General features: G+C 50.8%; 10 protein-coding genes across 10 annotated transcripts; 5 read left to right on the top strand and 5 right to left on the bottom strand.

Annotated features, from left to right (window-relative positions):
* Nucleotides 1-1208: 1208 nt before the first annotated feature.
* N0V89_008895 (uncharacterized protein) lies at nt 1209-3340 on the bottom strand (the record flags this gene model as incomplete). The annotated part of the gene is made up of 5 exons (XM_056217648.1): nt 1209-1283; nt 1315-2747; nt 2794-2907; nt 2953-3084; nt 3139-3340. The coding sequence occupies 5 exons, from the start codon at nt 3338-3340 to the stop codon at nt 1209-1211; spliced, it is 1956 nt and encodes a 651-aa protein (XP_056069204.1).
* A 506-nt stretch (nt 3341-3846) lies between these two features.
* Nucleotides 3847-4230, top strand: N0V89_008894 (uncharacterized protein; the record flags this gene model as incomplete). Its single annotated transcript, XM_056217647.1, has 3 exons — nt 3847-3894; nt 3946-4014; nt 4063-4230. The coding sequence occupies 3 exons, from the start codon at nt 3847-3849 to the stop codon at nt 4228-4230; spliced, it is 285 nt and encodes a 94-aa protein (XP_056069203.1).
* A 119-nt stretch (nt 4231-4349) lies between these two features.
* On the bottom strand, nt 4350-5332 carry N0V89_008893 (uncharacterized protein; the record flags this gene model as incomplete). The annotated part of the gene is made up of 3 exons (XM_056217646.1): nt 4350-4909; nt 4964-5043; nt 5286-5332. The coding sequence occupies 3 exons, from the start codon at nt 5330-5332 to the stop codon at nt 4350-4352; spliced, it is 687 nt and encodes a 228-aa protein (XP_056069202.1).
* Nucleotides 5333-5960: 628 nt separating this feature from the next.
* N0V89_008892 (uncharacterized protein) lies at nt 5961-7455 on the top strand (the record flags this gene model as incomplete). Its single annotated transcript, XM_056217645.1, has 2 exons — nt 5961-7275; nt 7331-7455. 2 exons carry the CDS (start codon nt 5961-5963, stop codon nt 7453-7455), a joined length of 1440 nt encoding a protein of 479 aa, XP_056069201.1.
* Nucleotides 7456-7975: 520 nt separating this feature from the next.
* Nucleotides 7976-10359, bottom strand: N0V89_008891 (uncharacterized protein; the record flags this gene model as incomplete). Its single annotated transcript, XM_056217644.1, has 3 exons — nt 7976-9719; nt 9770-10038; nt 10096-10359. 3 exons carry the CDS (start codon nt 10357-10359, stop codon nt 7976-7978), a joined length of 2277 nt encoding a protein of 758 aa, XP_056069200.1.
* A 1839-nt stretch (nt 10360-12198) lies between these two features.
* On the top strand, nt 12199-14571 carry N0V89_008890 (uncharacterized protein; the record flags this gene model as incomplete). Its single annotated transcript, XM_056217643.1, has 6 exons — nt 12199-12751; nt 12799-12820; nt 12967-13160; nt 13208-13407; nt 13468-13614; nt 13666-14571. 6 exons carry the CDS (start codon nt 12199-12201, stop codon nt 14569-14571), a joined length of 2022 nt encoding a protein of 673 aa, XP_056069199.1.
* Nucleotides 14572-14995: 424 nt separating this feature from the next.
* Nucleotides 14996-15751, top strand: N0V89_008889 (uncharacterized protein; the record flags this gene model as incomplete). The annotated part of the gene is made up of 1 exon (XM_056217642.1): nt 14996-15751. One exon carries the CDS (start codon nt 14996-14998, stop codon nt 15749-15751), a length of 756 nt encoding a protein of 251 aa, XP_056069198.1.
* A 310-nt stretch (nt 15752-16061) lies between these two features.
* On the bottom strand, nt 16062-17807 carry N0V89_008888 (uncharacterized protein; the record flags this gene model as incomplete). The annotated part of the gene is made up of 1 exon (XM_056217641.1): nt 16062-17807. One exon carries the CDS (start codon nt 17805-17807, stop codon nt 16062-16064), a length of 1746 nt encoding a protein of 581 aa, XP_056069197.1.
* Nucleotides 17808-18735: 928 nt separating this feature from the next.
* N0V89_008887 (uncharacterized protein) lies at nt 18736-20336 on the bottom strand (the record flags this gene model as incomplete). The annotated part of the gene is made up of 3 exons (XM_056217640.1): nt 18736-19360; nt 19411-20038; nt 20090-20336. 3 exons carry the CDS (start codon nt 20334-20336, stop codon nt 18736-18738), a joined length of 1500 nt encoding a protein of 499 aa, XP_056069196.1.
* Nucleotides 20337-21302: 966 nt separating this feature from the next.
* N0V89_008886 (uncharacterized protein) lies at nt 21303-22736 on the top strand (the record flags this gene model as incomplete). Its single annotated transcript, XM_056217639.1, has 3 exons — nt 21303-21584; nt 21636-22064; nt 22125-22736. 3 exons carry the CDS (start codon nt 21303-21305, stop codon nt 22734-22736), a joined length of 1323 nt encoding a protein of 440 aa, XP_056069195.1.
* Nucleotides 22737-23175: the final 439 nt, after the last annotated feature.

Genomic DNA, 23175 nt, shown 5'->3' with positions numbered 1-23175 from the left:
TATTGGACCAGTGATTGCTGCTGGATATGGTTGAGAAGAGCTATTGGGAGTCTTTTCGGTGTTGAAGCGGGTCGGTCCCGGTGAACGACACTGTTTCATTTCAATCTGAAACCAAATTTCACAACTGGAAAAGAATGACTAAACACACATCAAGTTATTCTCAGATGTCTGATTACTCTGCTAGTAGTACAGTACTCAGATACAGTCGTCCCGTGCTCATAAAGTCCGATCTAAGCCTTCAGCAACCCGTTTGAGGCCCACATACCCGCCGCCAGAACGCCAAAACACCCCGTGTCCAATGCATTGCTCTCAACCACTACTCAACGGCCTAGTTCTTCTTGGTCGTGAAGTCGGTCTCGAGCGACGAAGAGCCGCCCTCCGTGCGGCCGCACGTGCAGCTATCTGAATACAGTGTTAAAACTCATGTTGCTTGCTTAACAAAGAAGAGGGCGAGACGTACCATCAGCGCGCTTTCCGCACGGGCAGGTGCTGGTGGGAAGCTTGTTCTCGGTTGCAGACTTGTCGCATGCTGTGGTGGTCCGTTAGCATACGTCCATCGTCATAGTCTTCCGGTGATGGGTGCAGTGTGAGGACGTACTGCACTGGAGAGCGGGCTGCTTTCCGCAGGAGCAGGTCGCCTCCTTCGCGCAGAGGCACTCGCCATTGTTACGTCCTAATGGATAATCAGCAAAGATGTTCTATACAGAGTGCGTCTTGAAGCAACTCACCGCAGCAAGTCATCTTGAAGGTAGTAGTAGCGTTGGTGGATTGTTTGTGAATGTGTCTGGTCGACTAGTTGATCGTCTTCGAGGAGAATGGAATCGCGAGAGCTGTATATGAGGGAAAGCAGCAAAGGAATCTGCAGCTTTAAATACGTAGAACGAGCCCTTACTACCAGACCCTCGCGGCCTGGCTATGCTCTCATCGCACGGCGCACGGCGTTATGTAAGCGAGCTTCCGGCCAATCACATGCCTTCTGATTACGCCCCCCTTCCGTGACTACAAATGCAAAGCGCTTGATTCGTTCTCACTGAGCACGATTTTCGCACATGTGGTTCGATTTTACGAATCTATGCTGTGTAACGCGAAATGCAGGAACACTGCGCGGCGAATTGGTGGGCTGATGCTGGCTTCATACCTGCGATATGTTTTTCTACTCGGAAGCGCCTCTCTTCTACCAGACCCAACCCTTGCCCGGACTTGCCTTCTCAAACCATGAGCTTGCTCAGTTCTGCCTGCAATGCCTCCACGTTGCTTCTCAGAGACGCATCCATGCCATCGCCCTTATTACACATCGAGTCAGCAATGCAACACCGTAAGAGCCAGGAGGATTTGTTCGTTTGCACTTACTCCGTTGGTCGCCAGACCATGCAACAACACCACAGCATTCTGATAATCTCTCCCTGCGCTTTCGTTGCTCTGCTGCCCATCACCCTTCTGCTCCCCCGCAAATTCTTTGATGGCATCAAGCAACCCGATATCTATCTTCATTTCCTCAACAACGCACGATGCACCTTCGGGAGTCTGCGCCATAAGCCCTAAGCCTAGGAGCCCTTCAGATCTCGCGTCGGCGTAGAAGCGTTGGCGAACAAGTCTGGCAATTGGTCGCGCCACCGCCGGTACATCGAAGAAACAACGTGCGAGCTCGCCCAGGTCTCCCTCTGAAGTAGGGCGGCGTATGTACCTTAGTATGGTAATAAGAGTCCGACCAAGCTCGATCATGGGATTCTTCATAGATGTGCTAGGCAGCGGCGCCGATGGTGTCAGCGCCTGTCTCACAACGTGGTGTAGATACTTTGGTTCCCCGGGAATTGGTACATCCGGTAGCCGGGCGAGCATGATATTCGGCGGCAGACCACGGCGTACTACTATGTCGATGTTGGGCAAGCAGTTTGTGACTAATTTGCAAAGGGTAGCTGCTCCTTCTCCACGCACGGCAGGATCTTCGATGTTGCCGAAAAGGTGACAACAAGTTTCGACGAGCCCGGCGGCCCCCAGTATCGGTCGATTGGATTCTGGGAAGGCGAGATGTCGCATGAAGCCTGCAGCAGCGTACAGAAGCGCTTGCTCTTTACGCATCGCGAGCATTTCGATTAGCGTTTCGTGCAGACCTAATTTCTGGACCATGTCGATGCAGACACTATCCGAAGTCGCAATGTTACCCAGCATGACACAGGCGCATACGGTGGACGGCGTTGCTTGTGGCAATACGAGTTTCTCCTTGAGCGTATGTACGATTCGAGAGTCCAGTGTGAAACTTTTCACAAAAGCGTCGGTCGCGGATAGGGCAGAAACACAGTTGACGAGGCGCACCATAAGTATTATGCTTGTCTCTTCTGAAGCGGTCTCGTTCGGGTTATTTTGGGTGCCCAACTCCTGCATAACAACTTGCACTTCCTCCTTGGTTAGTTCGTTGAACTCAAGGTCAAGCAAGAGCTCTAGGAGCCTCTGCACAACATCAGGATGGGCGACCTTTTGCTGGAACTCTGGGTCCTGTAAGTAGTGTACAATGAGAGCCACATAGTCTTGGCAGTGATCTTCGTCGTATTTTGCCGCAGTCCGCAAAATGTTGTCGAAGACTGCCATAGATGTTTCGTCTCCTAGCTGTGCTGGTGTAAGCTTCTCTGTAGTCCTATTTGTGATGGTTGTTGCGAAGTCGATGGCTTCTTCTGGAATCTCATCTGCCGCCAAGTGTTGTGTGATGGTTCGATCAAGTCTGACTTCGGCTGCTCGAATGTTTGCAGGTTCTAGGCGCATTAGGAGGTTATCATATGTCCTGAATGCAATACATACCGAAATCCTGGCCAAGGTTATACAGCACCGCTAATGCAGTCCTTCTTAGTTCCTTATGCGCTAGACAGCCCATTATCTTTGTAAAATCTACGAGAACCACTTCGCGATTTGTGTCTTGAAGGCGTCAGTTTATTCAAAAAGAGTAGAACACTATCTTACCATTGTAAGCAATCGCATTACCAATGACTCGTAGGTACTGATTGTCAAGTGCAGGAAAGGCTGTCGAGGGTGTAAGATTCTGTAGGACACTCGCGAGAATCTCATGTTGCCGGAACAAATCTTGCCATATTCCTATTACTGTCAGTCTATGACTGTGTCATGGTTGCTCACTACCATATGCCATACGTTGTTCATCCCACTGCTTTCCCGCTGCAGTACCTAAAAGCTGGACAGCTTTCACATCAGTCTCAGAGCTCTCCGCTGACTTCAGACGCTTCAGCCACAAAGCTATGTCTGACAGCTTTTCCGGATTTGCCTGTGGACCTTGTCCCAGGTATTCCTCGAGGTCCGCCAGAACTTGCTTAGAATTATCGTTCGTGGATAACATGCTGCTTCAGAAAGTTGGTCTGCGCGGACCAGATGTGCAGAAGAGGTCGTATTTTCAAGTAACGTCGATATCTATGGTAGCATTGTGAAAGTAGGATCCACACAGATTAGGAAAGTGATCTGGAGGCACCCAGTTAAGACTTCGTTTGCCTGAACCTTGATGGCCTAGAACGGGCGCTCATGCATGAATGCCTTATGGTACTTGTTCCCGGTGCCCGAGTTCCGCGCGCTGAGGGGAAGACTCCAAATCTCCAAATCTACAAGGATGTAAAATGTTAGAAAGGCATAATGCTGGTCGTACTTTTGTATGCATCTATGCTGATCAATTCGGGCAGCCAGTTCGCTTAGGGCACGTGCCAAAACAGGGGTCTCAGATGTTCGTCTTGGCACATTCATTGAGATGTGGCAGCGACGATTTACCAACAACAGGAGCTTAGTTCTACTTGCATCCCACGACAGTCATTCGGACCCAAACGCCGGCAACTCAACAGTCCCTCTACCGCAAGCATGACGCGCGCTCAGCAGACAATCTCCATTGCCCTCCTCTTCACCTCAGTATGCGACCCCTCAGACACATGTTGTCGAGCATGCTTCTGACTTGCGTAGCTCTACTTGGCGGTCTTCATGGAGATAGTGTCTTTCCCCGAGAAGATCCAGAAGGATGTTGTCCCTGTGGTAAGCTTCACCCAACATCAACAGTCATACCAGCTGATCACATCGCAGCTCCCATTCTGGGCTCTCGTATCGTTCGGCGCATACCTTCTCTTCAAGCTCGGCTGGGGAGTCTTCACCTTCAACGACGTTCCGGAGGCACACAAGGAATTGATGTCGCAGATATCGCAGGCACGCACTGAGCTCAGCGCGAAGGGAGTGGACGTTGGTTCCGATTAAGCTCAACATGGATGTCTGCAGTGGGATAAGAGGGGAGCATTACAATTGGCGTACAACGGGGAGGGAGCTACAGGCAATGCTTTTGGAATGGTCGATGTCATGGGTATTGAATATTTTCGCTATGCTGTTGCGACACGCTCTGCCTTGTGCTTCTGCTTCAGCTTCTTCTCCGTCCTCATGAACTCTCGTATGCCCACGGGTATATCGTCAAACAAGGCATCCTGGCTTGCAGGCGCTGACCAGTTCGTTTCACTACCTCCGCCGTCGTCATCCATACTCGTTGCGACATGTGTGGGCGTGTCCTTGCTCGCTATGCTGCTTCCAGTCCCTTGACCGCTTTGTCTCTGAGCTTGCATCTTAGCACGAGCTTCCGCGCTCTTCGCTGCCCATTCTTCCATCTCGTCTCTATACAAATCCCATACGCAATTTACGCAACCGGACATACAGCAGTTATCTGGTTCTGTAGGCTTCGGTGGGACAACAACGCCCGCAACCTCGTGCGAGGCAGCTTCAATTTCCTTTTTCCTCTCAGCTGGGCCCGCTAGTTTTGATCCAAATACTATTCTCGCTTTTGTGAGAGTCTCTTCTTCGGTAGTCTTGGGGAGGGAATCAGGCGGCGGTGGCGAAGGCGCGGTGCGTGTTGCGGCTGGGGTTTCGGATACAGGTTTCTTTAGAAGCTCTGAAGTAGAAGTTAATTATCGCGACCGTGTCTCTGGGAAAGCACGACATGTACCTGCGTAGAAACCTTCAATAGGTCTTGCTTGTTCTCCGGCCGGTGCAATGTAACCTTTGAAGCGTCGTTGTATCCGGTTACTATTTTGAAGGCCTGCGCTTTCCGTAGCTGGTCTCAGGGAGCTTCTGGGTAACGCTCGAAGACAGGATGCGCAAAGGTTGCGGTGCAATGCTAGAGGTCTAGCATATCGACCGAGGTGCTCCATGCTCGCCTTTGAGATTCGCGCAATTCGTTCAGCAAAAGCGCCACCTATGTGTTCTCATGTATGCGATTGTGTGTTTGTATTGAAGCAACGTGCTTCTAGAAGGTTGCTGAGGCGTACAAAAAGTTCGCGACGAGTCGGATGACGAATGCAGGGAACTCGGCCATGAAGTCATCTCAGGCCCGCTTTCTGCTTTCTCTCTCGGCTAGTTTAGCTCCCCGCAACCGCCGACAGCCTTACCCGCAACAAACACCACGCGACGCGCGCCGAGACATTCCTACACGCGCAGCAACCACCCTAAGCACGCGTCAACGCAGACTCTCAATGTATCGATAAATCAATTGCTATACGGTGACGCGTACGAAGTTCACCATCACATATCCTCAACCGCATACGGTTCGTCGCGACTAGCAAGCGACCATGGACAAGCCTGCGAGAAAGAGAAGGAAGACAACTTCACCAGAGGGAGAGAGACTGCTCAGTCCGCTGAAGCAACCACCTCGTAGACCTTCGATACCTTCTCGTTCCTATTTCGCCGACGATAGACGATCAAGTCCTTTAAAAGCTCCACCTCGTCGCTTTTCCATGTCGCCCACGAAGGGCGCGTCCGGCAGATCGTCAAGTCCTCTCAAAGAACCGCCGCGCAGGACCCCACGAAGACCGTCATTTGCATCTCCCACGAAAGCTAGCCTTGCGCGCGGATACCCCGAACTCCTCCAACGACCTCCAGATGTACCAGCGCAGAATGGCCGGGCAGACATACTTGCGCGTGGGAAGCAAGCGCGCGCATTTATTATGGGCGAGCAAGTTAATGAATTGCAGAGTGCGCCAGTGGCAGCCGAGGAAGAAGGAGACAGGACCGTTGCTGGAGCTCAATCTAATACAACTCCACGCGCACAGAAAACGCGACGAAGAACAAAGGAGCGCACAGCGGATAGTAGGCTGGAGGAGGAGGCAGACTTACCAGCGACGCCATCCCAAAAAGCAACAGAGGAACAATACACAACACGACCTGGCTTATTCTCCTCACCGAGTAAGCGACCCCCGCGCCTGAACGATCCCATGAAGAAAACGCGTTCAGCGAGGGAAACACTTAGTATACAACAAGATGGATCAGATGTGCCTGTGGATGGGCCTATGAAGAACGCCGAGAATGAGCATCAACAGCCACAAAAAGATAAGAGACTACCACCTGATCCCGAGATCGAGGAAAAGAAGCGCGAAAAGGTACGTTTAGAGAAGGAGCTTAGGCTCTTAGAAAAACAGGTCTCGAAATGTACGGAGGAGATAGCGAAATCACAAGTACGCCCTGCCACGCACGTGGGTTCACCGGAAGAAAGAGAAGCTCTAGTCAAGCTCATCAATGAGCTTGTCAAGACTGGAGAGGAAGACCAAGAAGAAAGCTCGCCACCATTGTCTTCGATGTTGTGTTCATTTCTGCCTTTCGTAACACAACAGATCGCCTCGCCTAAGGCACAACCTGGGGGTCCAGTTGCGTCCCATCGACCCCTGGAGCTTGACGATCCGCTTCCTTACCTACAGATGTTCACATCATTCGACTTCAGCACGAAACTGAGCCTTACGCGTGGCCAAAGTCCCCTTTCTTCGAACCAGGTCCATCAAAAGCACGTAATCGACCTCACTGGTCCGCAAAGCCTCCTGACAGCGTCCGTCTCGGCCACTATCGACACAATAAGTAATGCCATAATCGATCTGAAGCTTCTACAACTACCCCACTGGGCAGACCGCGAGCTAGGCTCCTTCATACGCGCACGAGCGCAGGAACAAGACTTAGGCAACGCTTGCTGGGCGATTGGATCATACTGGGACATTGCGAAAAAGCGCGCCGAATACTGGCATCGATGCGAAGTCGCCTTTGGACATCTGATACCTGGACGAACCAGTGAGGATATCGAGAACCTCGATGAACGAAATGTCGGTAAATCGCGTCACCCGCTCTCACGGAGAGACCTAAACCGGCATCTTGGACGCGAAACACTAGTGCTGGAAGACAGATATGTTTTGTTGAAGATCACCTGGAAAATCGGTTTTGATTGGACGGGCGAGGTGGAATCTGAGGTTGGTGTCGTGCCTGCCGTGCCACGAGTTTGTGAGTGCACTCATACATGACCCACCAATGAAAAACTTGCTAATATAGAATACAGGGAGGGAAGCAGACAGCAATGACAGCTTCAAAAAGATACCTGCGACTTTTACGTCTCTTCTGCAGAGCAAAGGCGCTTTTTTAGCGACGAAGACGATGGTTGCTCTGCTGTTCTCCGAAAGATGACATTATCCTTCTAGCGATGGCGTAGTTGCTGTGGCGTATGATACCCCGAGAAGCGATTGTCAGATGGAGATTTTGCTTAAGGATGGACGTATGACAGAATAACGAATGCGTCTGTAACATCTAGTGCCAGCTTTCTGCGTGTCGTGAAACATGTCCGGGATGTTCTTGCGGAAAAGTGAGTCCAAAACGCATTTAAGATATAGACAGATAGCTAAGGAGGTATGTAGCCTGTGGTGCGGCTCGATTGAAGAGGAACCAGCATCAACAACAGCTTCTTCCTCCTTCCCTTTCATTTACCGAGTCAAGACTGACACTTGCCACTCCCTTCGCCCTGTTCTTTTCACAACACGGCCGCCAATGAACGCCACTCAATGCCAACAAACCATGAAATATTCCTTTCGGATGAGACTCCGTATGTTCTCGACACCTGGGTAGGGCGCGAAAGATACGGTCGCAAGCACCTCCATAAGATGCAGTGACCTCGAAACAGAATTCCTGAGTCTGGAAAACACCTTGCCAATCAGAGCTCAAGACCGTTCAACACCTCTGATGACGACTCATGAGATGCAAGATCTTCCCCAATCCGAGCATACACTCCAAGAGACGAAACAACTTCCTCGATCCGATCGTTCTCGATGCCGTTGCACCTAGGCACACGCCTAACCCCCCGCGCCTCTATTGGCGTCAACTCTCCATCGACAACCAGCTCAACGGTGTTGCCGCCGCGATACTGATTGTAATTGTTCAGGATCGTCAAGAGCAGCTCACGCGCTAGCACCCTGCCCTGCCACAGGGCTTCGGCTGGGTCTTCAAGTTCGTCCCAGTCATACTTGCTAGGGTCACCAATCTTAAACGACTCCCAGTCAATCTCACCACGGTCCTTCCGTGAAGAAGCACCGGGTTCATTCTCCTCAGGTTGTTTCCTGAATTGTCCGCCTTTGAAGGCAAATGACTCGCTCCACTGTCCATTTGTGTTGATCTCTGCCTTGATGTAACGATTCCAACACACGTTGAAGCCGAGGTCGCTGAATGTTCCCACAGTGACTTCGTTACCATCCCTTCGGATAACGGTTTTGAAGACGCCGGGGTAGCTGTGGTGCAGGCTGTGCCACCATTCCACGACCTTGTTTGATGGATCGAGCCAGGCGTCGAGAGCGGATGGGTCCGATTCGAAAAGGAGTGTCGCTACGACGTCGCACAGTCGTGGTTTGGCGAAGTGCAAGAGAAACTTTCCCTCGTCGTCGGGGTCTGGACCCAGATAATCCGGCCCCATGAGCGTCTTCCAGTCGATGATGTGCATCTGGCCACTCTCGGCGTTGCTCGGAAGCGCAGGGTAGATGTCGCTGAAGACAATGCGCATGACTTCGTCATGTGAGTCCTGCTCTTGCGGCTCGGTCGTTGAAGGTTCTTTGAGAAGATCGATTTTCTCGGCATAACGCTCCCAGAGCTGCTGCATCTGGATCTGGTACGCCTCATCCGAGTCTCGTCGATCCTCTTCGTTGCGATAAGCTTGCACGACGTCGGCATAGTCGTGGTAGGCGAGAGAGCGCGAGGGACCGGTGTATCCTGCGCCGTAGTCGGACTCTGAGGAAGTGTAGTGGGAGCATGATGTCCCGACATGTGCGCCCTGGAGTTCTTCATCGTTCTCTTCGGATGTCTCGTCAGCCGGGCTCTGGTTAAAATTGGTGATCTCTTCACCATTATCTAGGCCTAAATCTCCTACACCATAATCGGAGATGGTGGGGAGAGAATAGGATGATGGTACACCAGCTTCTGAGCCCACGTTATCTTGTTCAGCTTCTAAGGACGTCTCGTCGATCGGGCGCTCTGTGATGTCGGCATCGGCTTCTTCTTCGCTGTCGGCAAGGTCAGCAACGTCCGCTTGTGCATTGTATTGGACGTACGAGTCAATATCTTCTTCGCCGTCCTCAAGGACATTGGGATTGTCAGAAGCATGGCCGGCCCTCCACGCCACGGGGGCCTCCCAATCATCATCATCCTCATCCAAATCGGCCCAGTTGGGGCTCACGATAGGCTTATGCAAGCGCGCAAGGATGACGCTAGCGCTGGGTTTCTTGACGACAGCAGCCTGCTCTTCCACAAGGATAACATTCGGTTGCTCATCCTGCTCGTCTTCGTCCGCATTGGTATGATCTTTATCGGACGGGAAGTTACTATGCTCATCTTCTTCAGATGTTGTAGACTTCGGAAAGGTAGACTGCGCGAGACTACCTTGTGTCGTAAGACCGAATGCTGGTGACTCCCTGCTAGCAAGGTCAGTGGAATGTACCTATTGGTTTGAGAATTTACTTACACGTCTATGCCGTCATCAGGTTCTTCGTCTTTCTCGCTTGCGTCCCCATGATACGCGCCATCTTCACCGCATGGCTTGTTGATCTCCTGGCTCACGGAGACCTTGCCCTTGTCTAAAGGAAACCCTCCGCGTCGCTGGAATTTCAATGGTGCAGAAGTCCCCTCAAGGAGATCCCCTAGGAAGTCGGTGTCGTCACCCCCGAATAGTTCTGCTGTGCTGAAGGACGATGAACTTGCGATCAAGCCAGTCGGATTGACAGGACCTTTGGCCTAAATTTCTGTTAGAGCGGGTTTTAAGGCCCTGTGTAGGTGTCGTGAGACACTTACCCGTGTTTTGCTCGAAGATTGAGCCTTTGGGTAGTGGTTTCGTTCATCGCTGGAATTCATCTCGGCGCTCAGGACACCATCATCGCTCTCGAGCTCTTCGATCACCATGACGTTGTCGCCGTTGGTAGAAACCATCTTCGAGAGAGCATCCCGACTGCTGATTTTGACATGGCTGTCGACCTTGTCGGGCTTCGTCGTGGAAGATGACGGTGATGGACCTGAAGCCTCGGGCTTCTTGCCAAGAGCCCAACTTATGAGCCCCATCTTCAACAAATAGAGGTCAAAACTGGGTTGTTGTGGGCATCCAAGCTGGGAGATATCAAGACTTTAGTATTAACAGCTAAAGCGCAAGTTGAGTAAAAATGCAAAGTGATGCGGACTCGAGCAGTGCAGGAGAGTGGAATTGACAGTGCAGTGGAAGGTAAGTACTCATAAAGTGTACTAAAGCACGCATTCGATCGCTTACATAACATTATAGTGAAAGAAAGGGTGGCGTATTTCATCATGTGACTCGCGGTAGAGCCTATAGGATTGACTGTTTGGACACGAGCCACTTTCGAGTATTTCAACCTCAAAGCCTCTCGTGAGGCTCTCATACGAATCGACGACGATCAATTCTTCAGGAATACTGCTATTATATCGCTTCCCAACGGTGTCAGTAAAGGTATACCGAGTATCCCTAGGAACTCCAGCTAGAGGTACGCCTGAAAGGGCGTTGAACGTTGAAGGAATCATCGAGTCCTTACGATTACATACGCCAAATTGAACTTCAAGTTCTCTACACAATGAGACCCTTCATACGTCCTGACAGAGGTCTCAGCGCTCAATAGGTAAATGTGCCAGACTTGTCTCCGCAAGATGCACCGCTTCACAATCACAAGAACATGCCTATAGTTACTCCACACGACGTACCTTCCACGAGCTTATATGTATGTATGGTGATGACTTGTCCTACACGATACCTTTAGCAGTTCTCCAAATATGGTTAAGCAAGCCGAGCCTGCAAGACTGTACATTTCACTGCTGCACTTAAGCGTGCCAAGGCTGACCCAACATTTCCTAGTGCAATTCCTAGTGCAAGAAACGCCGCATCAAGTTAAAAAACTTGAGCAATGTTGATGAATGTTGAGAGACTAAGTGTGTCAACAGTACGTCCAGGCCCGCCTTCGTTGTGGTTGTTGCGTCAAAGCGAAGTTTCACTGTTCTTGGAATACCGAACAGGACGAGTCCCTAGCATTTGGAAGCGAGATGCATTTGCGAGCGGGAGACGGAGATGTAGACGGTGCGAAAGTGACCAGAGTTTTGTGTCGATGCGAGCTGCTATATCGCCAAAAATGGAATCCCTAAGTATAATTACTGGATCGAGAGCTTCACTCATGAGCCACCAAGGTTCCCTTCGCATTGGATATCGAATACGGCCCAGAAGTAGTCGCTTGCTTTTGCGCTTGGAAGAGCCAACAACCTGAGAGAGAGGTCGTTCATCGGGCAAAGCTTGCATGCTGCAAGGTGATCTGATTTGATTCAGAAAGACATTCAAATGGTAGCAGACAATCACATTGATCAAATTTTGCTCGTCTTGATACTTCTAGGCAGCATTAATAGAGCTTGTGGTAGACAACGATGATTGTGTGTATGTTGATATAACAGTCCCATTCGACGGTCATGACTTCCGTCACGGGAAAAGGAACTAGTGCTGAACTCGTTAGCCCCAAAATTTCCTTCCCAGAACCATGGAAAATCACACCAATTTCGTCCATCATTTCTACGTCTCTCCAAGCATCCAGATCTTGAACGCTTTTGTGGGGCATCTTCGGCGATTTATGTACGATCTTGGGGTGAACGTTCTACAGACCAATCAGACAGCGCTGTTCCTGCACTAATCGCATAGTCTCCCCGCATTTCCCCCGCAGTCACAGCCGCGACTCATGAAGGACGTCACTTCGGTGTGTTGTCGTCCGAGAGCAAGACCTTTGAAGTCTAGGTGAGGAGGCCGGCAAGACGTGTCGGCTGCTTGCTCTGGGTTATGATGGGCCTTCCATAAAAAGCGTGTCGGATTGCGGTATTTACAATTCTTCAATCGTGTTGGATCTCAGGTGCTTGACAATGAAGCCTTTTTTGACAGTTTCCGCATTAAATTTATTTTCTTTTGCCTCGGCGGTCCCGTACGCGGAGTATATCCTTGCGCCAGATTCACGAACACTCTTCCCAGTCTCCGTGCACAACTCCAATGGTTCGGTCAGCAATGCTGAGACCCTAACATCTCCATCCGGAAGTGCCGTCTTCGAGGATGATGCTGCTACGGCGTATGATTTTGGGAAGAACATCGCTGGCGTAGTTTCCTTGAATATCGGATCCGTATCGGACTCCAACCAATACATCGGCGTTACATTTTCGGAGTCCTCTCTCTGGGTTTCCAACAAGTCGTCGGACGCTACAGCGGATGCTGGGAAAGACGAAACCTTGTGGTTTCATCTCACAGCACCAGGCAAATACTCCGCGCCTCGGGACAAGGAACGAGGAGGATTCCGCTATATGACGTTGGTGCACAATGGTACAGGGAAGGTCGAAATTACATCTGCAGAAGTTCACTTTACCCCGATGCCACATTGGAAAGACGACGCGCTCGGCAATTACACCGGATACTTCCACTGCGATGGTAGGTCTTTTGAGATGCACAGACTAGAACAGTACTTACATTGATAGACGAACTTCTAAATCGAGTCTGGTAAGTAAGGTTGGCGTACAAAGTGGATGTCCCAGCTGTCGCAAATATTTGAAAGCTTCATACTCTATGGCTGAGTTTAAAGTTTTGGACACACGCAAAAGACTCTGATTTGAACATTATACTGACTTTGTTTACCCCACCTCTAGGTATGCAGGCGCATACACAAATCAAATGTGTACTATTGATCCACAGCATGGCAATGCCTTGGTTCACCTAGGGACCATCAATAGTTCAGTCTCTGATGCAACCAACGTTACCTGGTATTACAATTATACGATCACTAATGGAAGTTCTGCTTTGACCGATGGAGCGAAGAGAGACAGGCTTGTATGGGCTGGAGGTATGTTTTTCATGCACGATAAGAGCTGCACTACTCACGCACTGCAGACATGGCTATTGCTGTTCCAGGTGTGGTGGCATCGACAAACGATGTCATCTCTATCGAAAATTCCCTAAACTCGTTGTTTGCCGTGCAGAACAGGTCCACGGGTCAGCTTCCATATGCTGGGCGTCCGTTTCCTTCCACATTGTCTTTTACGTATCACCTATACACGTTGATTGGTGTCACCGATCACTACCTATATACCGTATGTCAGCCTGAAATTGGCTTACTGTGCGAAAATGGTGAATCTGGCTCACAATCGTAGGGCAACCTTGACTACGCGGCATCACATTGGTCGGAATGGAAGCTCGCGCTGAACTTCTCCTTGGGCTTCATTGACGATACTGGCTTAATGAATGTCACCTCACCACCCGACTGGCTGCGGTTTGGCATGGGCGGGCACAACATCGAGGTATGCTCATGCTGCGATACAATGAAAGTCAACAGACTAAGAAGAGATCAGGCAAACTCGATTCTTTATTACACTATCAATCAAGGCATTGCACTCGCCGAGGCACTTAACGACACGGAGCCGGTTGCGTCTTGGCAGGCAACGGCCGAAAAGATCAAATCCGCCGCAAACGAACTTCTCTGGAACGACAGCGCAGGCATGTATATTGACAATGAGACCACAACGCTCATGCCACAGGATGGCAACTCGTGGGCAGTGGTATCGAACCTCACTCTCAATTCCTCACAGATTGAGTCGATTAGCACAAAGCTAGCCGATCGTTGGACGCCGTACGGAGCACCTGCACCTGAGGCAGCTGATGCTATTTCACCCTTCATTTCTGGTTTTGAGCTGCAAACGCATTTTCTTGCGGAAAATGTAACCGCTGCTCTCGGCCTGATGAGGCTGCAGTGGGGATTTATGTTGGATGACCCAAGAATGACAAATTCGACATTTATTGAAGGGTACTCTACGACTGGAGAACTTCATTATGCACCATACTTGAACGACGCGCGCATATCGCATGCCCATGGATGGGCGACAGGACCGACGTCTTCGCTCACCTTTTACGTTGCCGGAATACAACTGCTGAGCGCTGGAGGAAAGGCGTGGCGCATTGCTCCTTCCCTTGGCAATCTCACTGTTGCAGACGCTGGTTTCAGCACTGGCATTGGCTTCTTTTCTGCTAAGACTCAAATGGCCAGCAACGGCGGCTTCCAGATCGACTTCGAGACCCCTGAAGGTACAAGTGGTGAAGTGAAGATTCCACGAGCGTCTTGTGCAGGAAACATTGTTTTGGAGGAATGCAATGGTAACCACGGAACCCTAGAGATCGAAGTCACGCACGCGAATGCTGGACCGATATCTGTAGCGGATGTTCCTGGGGGCAAATGGAAGGTCACCTTCGATTGTGTCTAGGCAAATGTACATGACTGAGCTTGATAGAAATAGGAAACAAATGTACATATTTCTCTATGGGAAGCCATATACCATATGGGCACTCAATAAGGCTTTTCGCTCTTGTTAACGAAGCGTCGGCGCGGAGCAAACTGCTCATCCGATCCGATCCGGCTCCACAAGTGAAACACCACCACTCGAGGAGCAATATTTCCAAGATCATGATTGGATGAGCACGCAAAGTATTTCACTGAGTTGGATCGAATGGCCGTTAATCTGGCACTAGGCACGTATGCACAGTCATAACTCGGAACGGATGTACACCCCGCCATGCTTACCACCGTAGTACTTTCAGTATAAAAAGCTTCTGGAATGATGGGTCGGGCATCAGTCACTCTCTTACCGAAGTACTTGCGTCCTGATACTCCCACTCCCCGAATTCACTATGACTGTCACTGCTCCTAATGCCAGCCCCAAGCCTCTCCGCATCGGCGTTCTATACGAAGAAGTCCAATTAACAGACCTAGCAGGTCTAGATATTCTTGGAAACATGTCTTCCCGAATCGTCAACATGGTCTCCAATCTCATTCCCGCCATGGAAGAGCTCAAACCTTATGCTAGCGATATGGAATTCCTCTACATCTCTTCCTCACTCGAGCCAGCCTGGGCAACGCCAGACATGTACATCCGGCCTACGCACACTTACGAGAACGCGCCGCGTGACTTGGACATCATCTTACTCGGGGGACCCGACCCCCAGAAGGTCCCCGAAGCCAGTCTGACGTTCCTGAGAGAGGCGAGCAAAGAGACGAAAGCCATCTTGGCTACGTGTACGGGCGGTATGTGGCTTGCCAAGAGTGGCATACTAGATGGGAAGAAGGCGACTACCAACCGATTACTGCTGCCTGCAGCGAAGCATGTGTTTCCAAATGTGGAGTGGCAGGATGAAAGGTGGGTCACTGTGGGCGGCCATTTTGAAGACGCGCAGATATGGACAGCGGGAGGCGCAAAGTGCGGTAAGTTTCAGCGGAAGTCTTATGTCTACACAAGAGCTAATTCGAACACAGGAATCGACATGGTGATCGAGTACGCCCTAGGAAACTTCCACGAAAAGCTGGTGAAATCTTCATGTGGGAGCTTGGAATTCGAGATCGAGGGAAGGAGCAAGAGTTATAAGGGCCCATTTGTTCCTGTTGTATAGTCAGGAAAGATTTGGCACAGTCTGCGTGGGAAGATGCTGGGTTTGGACTAGAAGCCTGCATGGACATGGGTCGCAATTCTGGGAAACCGGATGATAAAGGTCTATCAGATAGCTATTATCGCTACAATTGAAATAGTTGGTGAGGCTCTTTCAAACCCCGCGGTAACGCTTGATTCTTCCTAATACAGATGCAAGCCTAAAAAGTATACTCGCCAAGATTCCTCCTGCCACCCTTTCTCCTATTTCAATATCCGCTAGCTATCTCGAGGAAGGCACGCGGTGGACGACATAGCAACCCACAGCCAAATATCTACGCCTTCATCTTCGCAAGCCGCGAGTAGACCTCCTCAATTTCGGCATGGTAATCTTTCTCAATATCCTTGCGCATCAAAGTCTGCTTGAAGCTTCTCTTTAACGGCTTGCCCGGCTTGGTGAAGAAGATGGTTTCCTTTGGTATGCGGATCTCCACATGAGTGCCGTTGCTCTTCGACAGCGAATCATACAGCTCATCCAGAAGATCACTCGTTTCCTCTCCCTCATTGCCAACGTTCTTTGGCTCGATGATGACGTATGGCGTGGGCCGCCCTTCACCACCTACGAAGACACTCGACACGCCTGGATGTTGCTGGATCGTCTTTTCGATGTCCTGAGCATGGAATTTAGTCAGCCAATCTAGCTTTGTGAGATCGTCTTTCCGGGCACTGAAGATCCATCTCGTGCGTCCATCATCATCTTTAATGGGAGCATACAGCTCCTTCGTCTCGATTCTGTCGACACCATAGAACTGGGGGTTCCAAAAAGCGTGCTGAAAGAGCGTTGGCTCGCCGTCCTTGGGCCGATCGATGACTAGTTCGTGAAGATCCTCTGAACCATCCGCCGCAACCCCAGTTCCTTCGATACGGACCATCTGACTTCCGTTTTCGGGGACATAATCGTGTGTGTGCCATAGTTTCCTATTGACTGGCATCAGGTCCACCTGCTTTCCAGTTTCGGTGGCTCCAATCAAGGACACGACCGGCGTGTGTTCGACTAAATCATCTCCAATCTTCTGGTCTAGGAGGACGTTGGTCAGCGAAACTCGCATCGACATTCCTTCCGTATGCTTACCTAAAGCCGCGCCTAGATACACGATGAACTGAAGCTCCTTGAGCAGCTGTTGTGTGTCCGCCTCTCCGTACAACTGATGTATAGTATGTGGTGGACATTTGATTCCGTCCACGATGTTGCAGCGTAGCAACTTCTTGAAAATTTCCGGGGGAAACGTTGTGTGATCTGCCGGCGGAACGATGCAAATCGTATCGTTATAGACAGGAAAGTCAACGTAGTGAACCATACCACCCAGCCACTGTGGGGGGCATGACGACAGCACGGATTTTCCGATCCAGGCATCGTACACAGTCCCACGTGGAAAGTGTATCCTGGAGAGTTCTCGTTCCCTAAAGCACGCGTGCCAGCCGTTCGTGTGGTAAATCGGCTTTGGAAGCCCGGTCGTTCCAGAAGTATGGATGATCAAGATCTCATCCCACTTCGCCTCAACCCACGTCTTTTCGTAAGGGTAATGCTTGTGTGATAAGGCATCAAGACACCATTCTACAGATGGCAGTGCAATTTGCTTCAGACTTGTAGAAATAGAAGTAGGCGGGTCTGTTGGATCGTCCTCAGCGGATATCCATATTTTGGCCTTCGTGGCTTTCAGCAAAGTCTTCAGGCCGTCGTCTGTGACCCTCCCATCTGGGACCATGAGTTTCCTTCCTGTCTTCACCACGGCTGGCCACAGGACAGCATATCTCAGATCATTGGGACCCAAATACGCCACGGTGTCGTTCTCGGTGGCCTTGCCTAGCTTTTCGTCTAGCCAGTGTGCCACTTTGTTGATAGAGTCGCCATACTGTTTATAAGTGAGAGTGCGATATCCGTCCACTTCCCAATTAGGCGTGGGGTATCTCATATACGTCTGGTTTGGTGACCACTTGACCTTCTCTTCGATTGCAGTGACGAGGACGGTACCCCGTTTTGGGTCTTTGTTAATCCGTTGGGGAGCGATCGCATGAGGCATGGCGAAATTGTTGCGCGGTGTAGAAGTGTAACGATTCTCGTAGCCCTAGACCTGCGGCTGGAGACATCTTTAGCTTTGAAATGGGCTCGCTCAGGTCACCCCCGCGCGATATCCGAGCTAGCATTGGCGTTACCGGGCGTTTGAGGGTACTTTGACGCTTCATGCTGATGGCTGTCGTTGCAGGGACCAGCCCTTTAACTCGAAGCGGCTAGTGCTGAGTCGTACAGCGAGGCCGCTCCAGCGTGGGGATGCTAATATCTATCGTGATTTTTGCAGGTCATGTTTTGGTCGATCTATGCACCTTAGCTTCTTCAAGTAAATGCTAGGCTTCTCCAAGTAAGGCAAGTAAGGACGGAGCTCTTTCCTAGCTAAGCTACCTTACTTACACAATAGAATCTGAGCCTTGAAGAAGCTGAAGTGTATGGATCGACCAAAGCATGATTTGCAAAAATCTACGGTAATATAGGCAAGGAGTGATGTAAGCTTACGCAGGCTAAGTGTGCGTACAGCATCAGCATCAGTGAATTTTAGGTAAGGACGCTTGGGGCTAGCGAAGGCTTGATCAAGATAAGACACAGAACTAGATCCGGCCGTGGAAGACTACCTTGCTCTGCCCCACGTCCGTCATGCCAATTCCTGATTCTGTATCCCATAGGACATCTTGAGTGTACAGTCAGCAGGCAAAGCTGGACGCACGATCATAATTCAGAAGCGGGTCGGAGCTTGTCGCTTGTGATATTGTGATCGTGCATTAGATCGGGCTTAGTGTAGGCAATACAGTGCGAGCATTCGCATGTTTGTATTTCAATTGGAAACAATGATATAGATAGGGCTTGAGTTCACTTGCCCAAGATTGGAAGATCAATTTTACTGTGGCGGAGTTATGCACCAACGCCCCATCCTTCCACGCTAAGCTAGGTACCAATTGCTATGCACCCTTCGGTACCTCAATAGTTTCCGTTTTCGCGTCCACCTTATACTGTTCCTCAGCAATGACATCAGCGGGAATGCGATCAGGCACCGAATTAACCAGCATGAGCATCGGAGCAAATGCAAGCGCCATCAGCCCAAAGGTAACGCAAAATCCAATCAGCGGGCTCGTCTTGATCTGCGTGTTCATGCCGTAACTGACGGCTTGGCCCACCGCCTCAAGACACCTAAATGCTGCGCCGTTGCGCACGTTACTCTGTGCGTCTGTCGCGAAAGAGCTGAGAAGCCAGTACATGTACGACTGGGACAGGGGCCCGGTGGTCTGGACGAAGAAGTACGGTAGGAAGGCGGTGGGGTAAAGTGGCTCGTCCCAGTCGATCTTACCGGGAGAAGAGGCGTTGAAGCGAGCTTGCATGACGATTGACCAGATGTAGACTCCGAGATTGAGGATGACGACGGTGACTAGACCGATCTGAGCGCGGCGGCGTTGGGAGACGTTTTTCATGTCGAGGATGAAGCCTAGACCAAAGCAGCCGATGATGCAGAAGAAGGGCGAGACGAGAGAGGAGAGGGCGCGCGAGCGGACGGAAAAGTAGGTTCCGAGGTAGGTCGACCAGGTGCCGCTGTGCTATATTTAATACCTGCCTGGAGCGGAAGAGGTGGAGTAGCTTACCTGTAAAAGAAAGACCAGAAAGCCCAAAGCGCAGACAAAACAATCAGCTTCGAAGTCATGGTAAACCTGATCTTCTTGAACTCTTGCTTCGTGCCAATAGGCTCGGAGACCAGAATTCTGGTTCCGTCCGAACGGACCACATTCTCCAGCGGCGATATCAAGAAGGCAAATGGTAACGCCATCGACTCAATGATGAGGAACGCGATATACGTATCCGGGGTAACACCTCCTGAAGCACCCTTCTGGTGGTTCTTCGCCAAATTGATCGCACCACCGACAAGCTGACCCAAATTTCGGGACACAATCCACAGAGCGAGGTATTTCCCACGAGCTCCTGAAGGCGCAAGCGACATGATAGATCCTGACTCAGCAACATACCAGCACCCTGTGCCAATGCCGGTGAAGAAGGACCCGAGAATGAGATACCACTGTGTGCCGAACTTGCTGTTGCAGTAATACGAGGAGCCTCGAATAGGGAAAGACATGGCCCCAATGACGAGTGCCCACTTAGTTCCAAGCTTGTTCACGATCGGACCGCCGAGCAGACAGACAATGGCTAGAAGGGCGTAGTTGATTGCAGTAGCAATGTTGCTGGTCTGCGGCGTTGCTAGACCACCTCCACCAAGGCCTGTATCGAGTCAGCGTACGAAGAGACTTCCGTATATTGGAAGATACAAACCTGCAATTGCATCCGTCATCGCAGGACCACAGAACGCTTGGACGCTGAGGAGCATCATTTGCGTTAAGCTATGCTGGTATACGCGCTTCCACAAAGGAACGTTCTTCGAGTAAGCGATCATGTCTACCGTTTCGTCGGCATATTGAGCAGGTGCGGGAGGGTTCATCGGGTCGTCCCCCTTCGCTCGTAGGGCGTCATCATTGCCGCCGGCATGAGTGTTGGGAGGAGCAGCGTCGAACTGAGACATGAGTGAGGAGGTCTCGCTACCGGGGTCTACAGACAAAGAGCGACCTAGGATGAAGAACGATTCTGACAGAGTTCTACAACCTTGAGAGGTGCCTCACACGGCTCTTTATATACGACATCGGAAGCCACTTCAACCTGTAGCGTCGCCTATCATTTCGTCCCTCTCCGTGTGCCACAACCAGGGCAGCGACTTATCTGCGGGTCCGAACTAGCCCACAAGCTAAGATTCCCCAGATTGTGTAGATATGGGCTGTGGAGCACGGTATCGTGCTCCGTGCGGTGGAAAAGCGGTGGTGGGGAGAGCTGCGGCACCAGTCACCAGCCGACCGGGCAGAGTCCGTTGATGTTTTGGCTAACCGCACGGAGACAAAATAGCAGTTCGAACCAAGGCCTGCAAACGCTAGCAACTCGTTTATTCGGCAGGGCAAGAACCTCGGACGCGCGCCAACTTGAACCACAGTCTCGGAGGTAGGCGCCGAAGCGGCGTGCTGACTCAGTCATCAAGGACTCCGCGGACCACGCGAATCAGCGTTCGCATCGCAGACGAGCAACAGAAATTAACACATCGGTATTATGTGCTATCTACAAAATTTAAGAAATTATCATCCATGCTGGTTCAGGCCTCGATTACCAGAATGCTAGACTCTCTAAACATTTGCTGATAACGTGTGGGGATGAATGCATCGATGTGCAGATTGAGGGCCTTTTGCACTAAACCGTAATGGGCTATTTTAACAGCACTCGCTATCGGCTCACACTCACTGCTCCGATGTCATGCCGGAGGGATAGACGATGCCTCGCCCATAACACCATTAGTCAATCATTCGATAGCTCCAGGTCACCCAGACCAAAGCCACCAATGTTGTGCTCGAAGGTGGCGTGTTCGAAAGCCCTCGATACTTAAGCGCTTCGAATGACACATCTCGGGCGCCATTGTCGGTAGTAATTGAAAGCGCTATCAGCAAAGATGGCGGCTTCAAGAGGGAACACGAAGGTCGTTGTTGTCGGAGGAGGAGGTACCATTGGATCTTCGACAGCGTTGCATTTACTTCGGAATGGATACACACCTTCGAACATTACTGTTCTCGACACATATGAGATCCCTTCTGCTCAGTCAGCTGGGAATGATCTCAACAAGATCATGGGCATTCGCCTGCGGAACAAGGTGGATGTGCAGTTGAGTCTGGAAGCGCAAGATATGTGGAAGAATGATGATCTGTTCAAGGCCTTCTTCCACAATACTGGCAGAGTATGTCTGATACCTGAGACTGAATGCATTTCAAGGCTGACTGTATCATAGCTCGATTGTGAACATACGGAAGAAGGAATAAAAGGGTTGCGCAAACAGTATCAGACCCTGCTTGATGCAGGCGTGGGACTTGAAAAGACCAACGAGTGGCTAGACACCGAGGATCAAATACTGGCCAAGGCCCCTACGCTGGAGCGCGAGAAGATTAAAGGCTGGAAAGCTATTTTCAGCGAAGACGGTGGCTGGTTAGCAGCTGCAAAAGCAATCAGAGCCATCGGATTATACTTGAAGGAGCAGGGTGTTAATTTCGGTTTTGGAGGTGCCGGAACGTTCAAAAAGCCGCTGTTCGCGGAAGACGGTATCACCTGCATAGGGATCGAAACCGTCGATGGCACAAAGTACTACGCCGACAAGGTGGTACTTGCTGCAGGAGCCTGGAGTTCAGTATTGGTAGATCTCGAAGACCAGTGTGTCTCAAAAGTGAGTTACCTATGCTATGCAACCGTGTGGCGGGCGGATCGATGCTAATTCACACTTTAGGCTTGGGTATATGCTCAGATGCGTCTGACCCCTAAAGAAGCAGCGGAGTACAAGAACTCGCCAGTAGTGTATAACGGCGACGTTGGCTTCTTTTTCGAACCGGACGAGTACGGTGTGATCAAAGTTTGCGACGAATTCCCCGGCTTCACGCGCTTCAAGAAGCATCGACCGTTTGGCGCGGATCGTCCTAAACAGATTTCCGTGCCCAGGTCGCATGCGAAGCACCCGACAGACACCTACCCAGACGCTTCTGAAAAGAGCATTCGGAGAGCCATCGATACGTTCCTTCCACAGTTCAATAAGAAGAAGCTATTCAATCGAGCGCTGTGCTGGTGTACAGATACTGCGGATGCTGCACTGCTGATCTGTGAGCATCCGAAGTGGAAGAACTTCATACTGGCCACTGGCGATAGCGGTCACACCTTCAAGCTTCTACCAAATATCGGTAAACATGTCGTGGAATTAGTAGAAGGCGAGTTGGCGGACGATTTGGCAAACGCTTGGAGATGGCGCCCAGGCGGGGACGCGCTCAAGTCGAGGCGGGCAGCGCCGGCGAAAGACCTTGCAGATATGCCCGGTTGGAACCACGACGCTGCAAAGGCGAAGCTGTAGTAACTTTCAGGGGTACGTATGTGTGATAGATCACAAGCAACATGACGATGTGGGCAGGCAATAGCCATTATAAGATGGTTATGGAAAACGGCAATCTTTCTTCTCATAGCCTCTGCAACTGTACATACTGTGTATATTCCGCCAATATGCTCGCACACGCATCTAGTATATACAACGTTGAAATTGTAAGAATGCATGGATGCGTTTGGTGGCAAAGTGCTTTGTCAGGTGAGCACGTGATGCCGCGTTCGCGACCAATCAATGATGTAATCGCCATGCGACTGCCTAAGCTAACAAAAGAGTCAACCTTCATATTCACCTCAACTTTTCTCCCACGGGCCGACTCGCCATGCGCTTCTCTGTCCGTTGCCGCGCAGCCCGGATCACTTCCCTCGCCACGACATAGTCAACGAACTCGACTGTCTTGTTCTCGCCCGCA

This window comes from Didymosphaeria variabile (genome assembly GCF_027946475.1).
Source record: "Didymosphaeria variabile strain IMI 356815 chromosome Unknown scaffold_6, whole genome shotgun sequence".
NCBI lineage: Eukaryota > Fungi > Ascomycota > Dothideomycetes > Pleosporales > Didymosphaeriaceae > Didymosphaeria > Didymosphaeria variabile.
The sequence above is the reverse complement of the archived record's forward strand: the minus strand, read 5'-3'. Positions and strand labels throughout refer to the sequence as shown.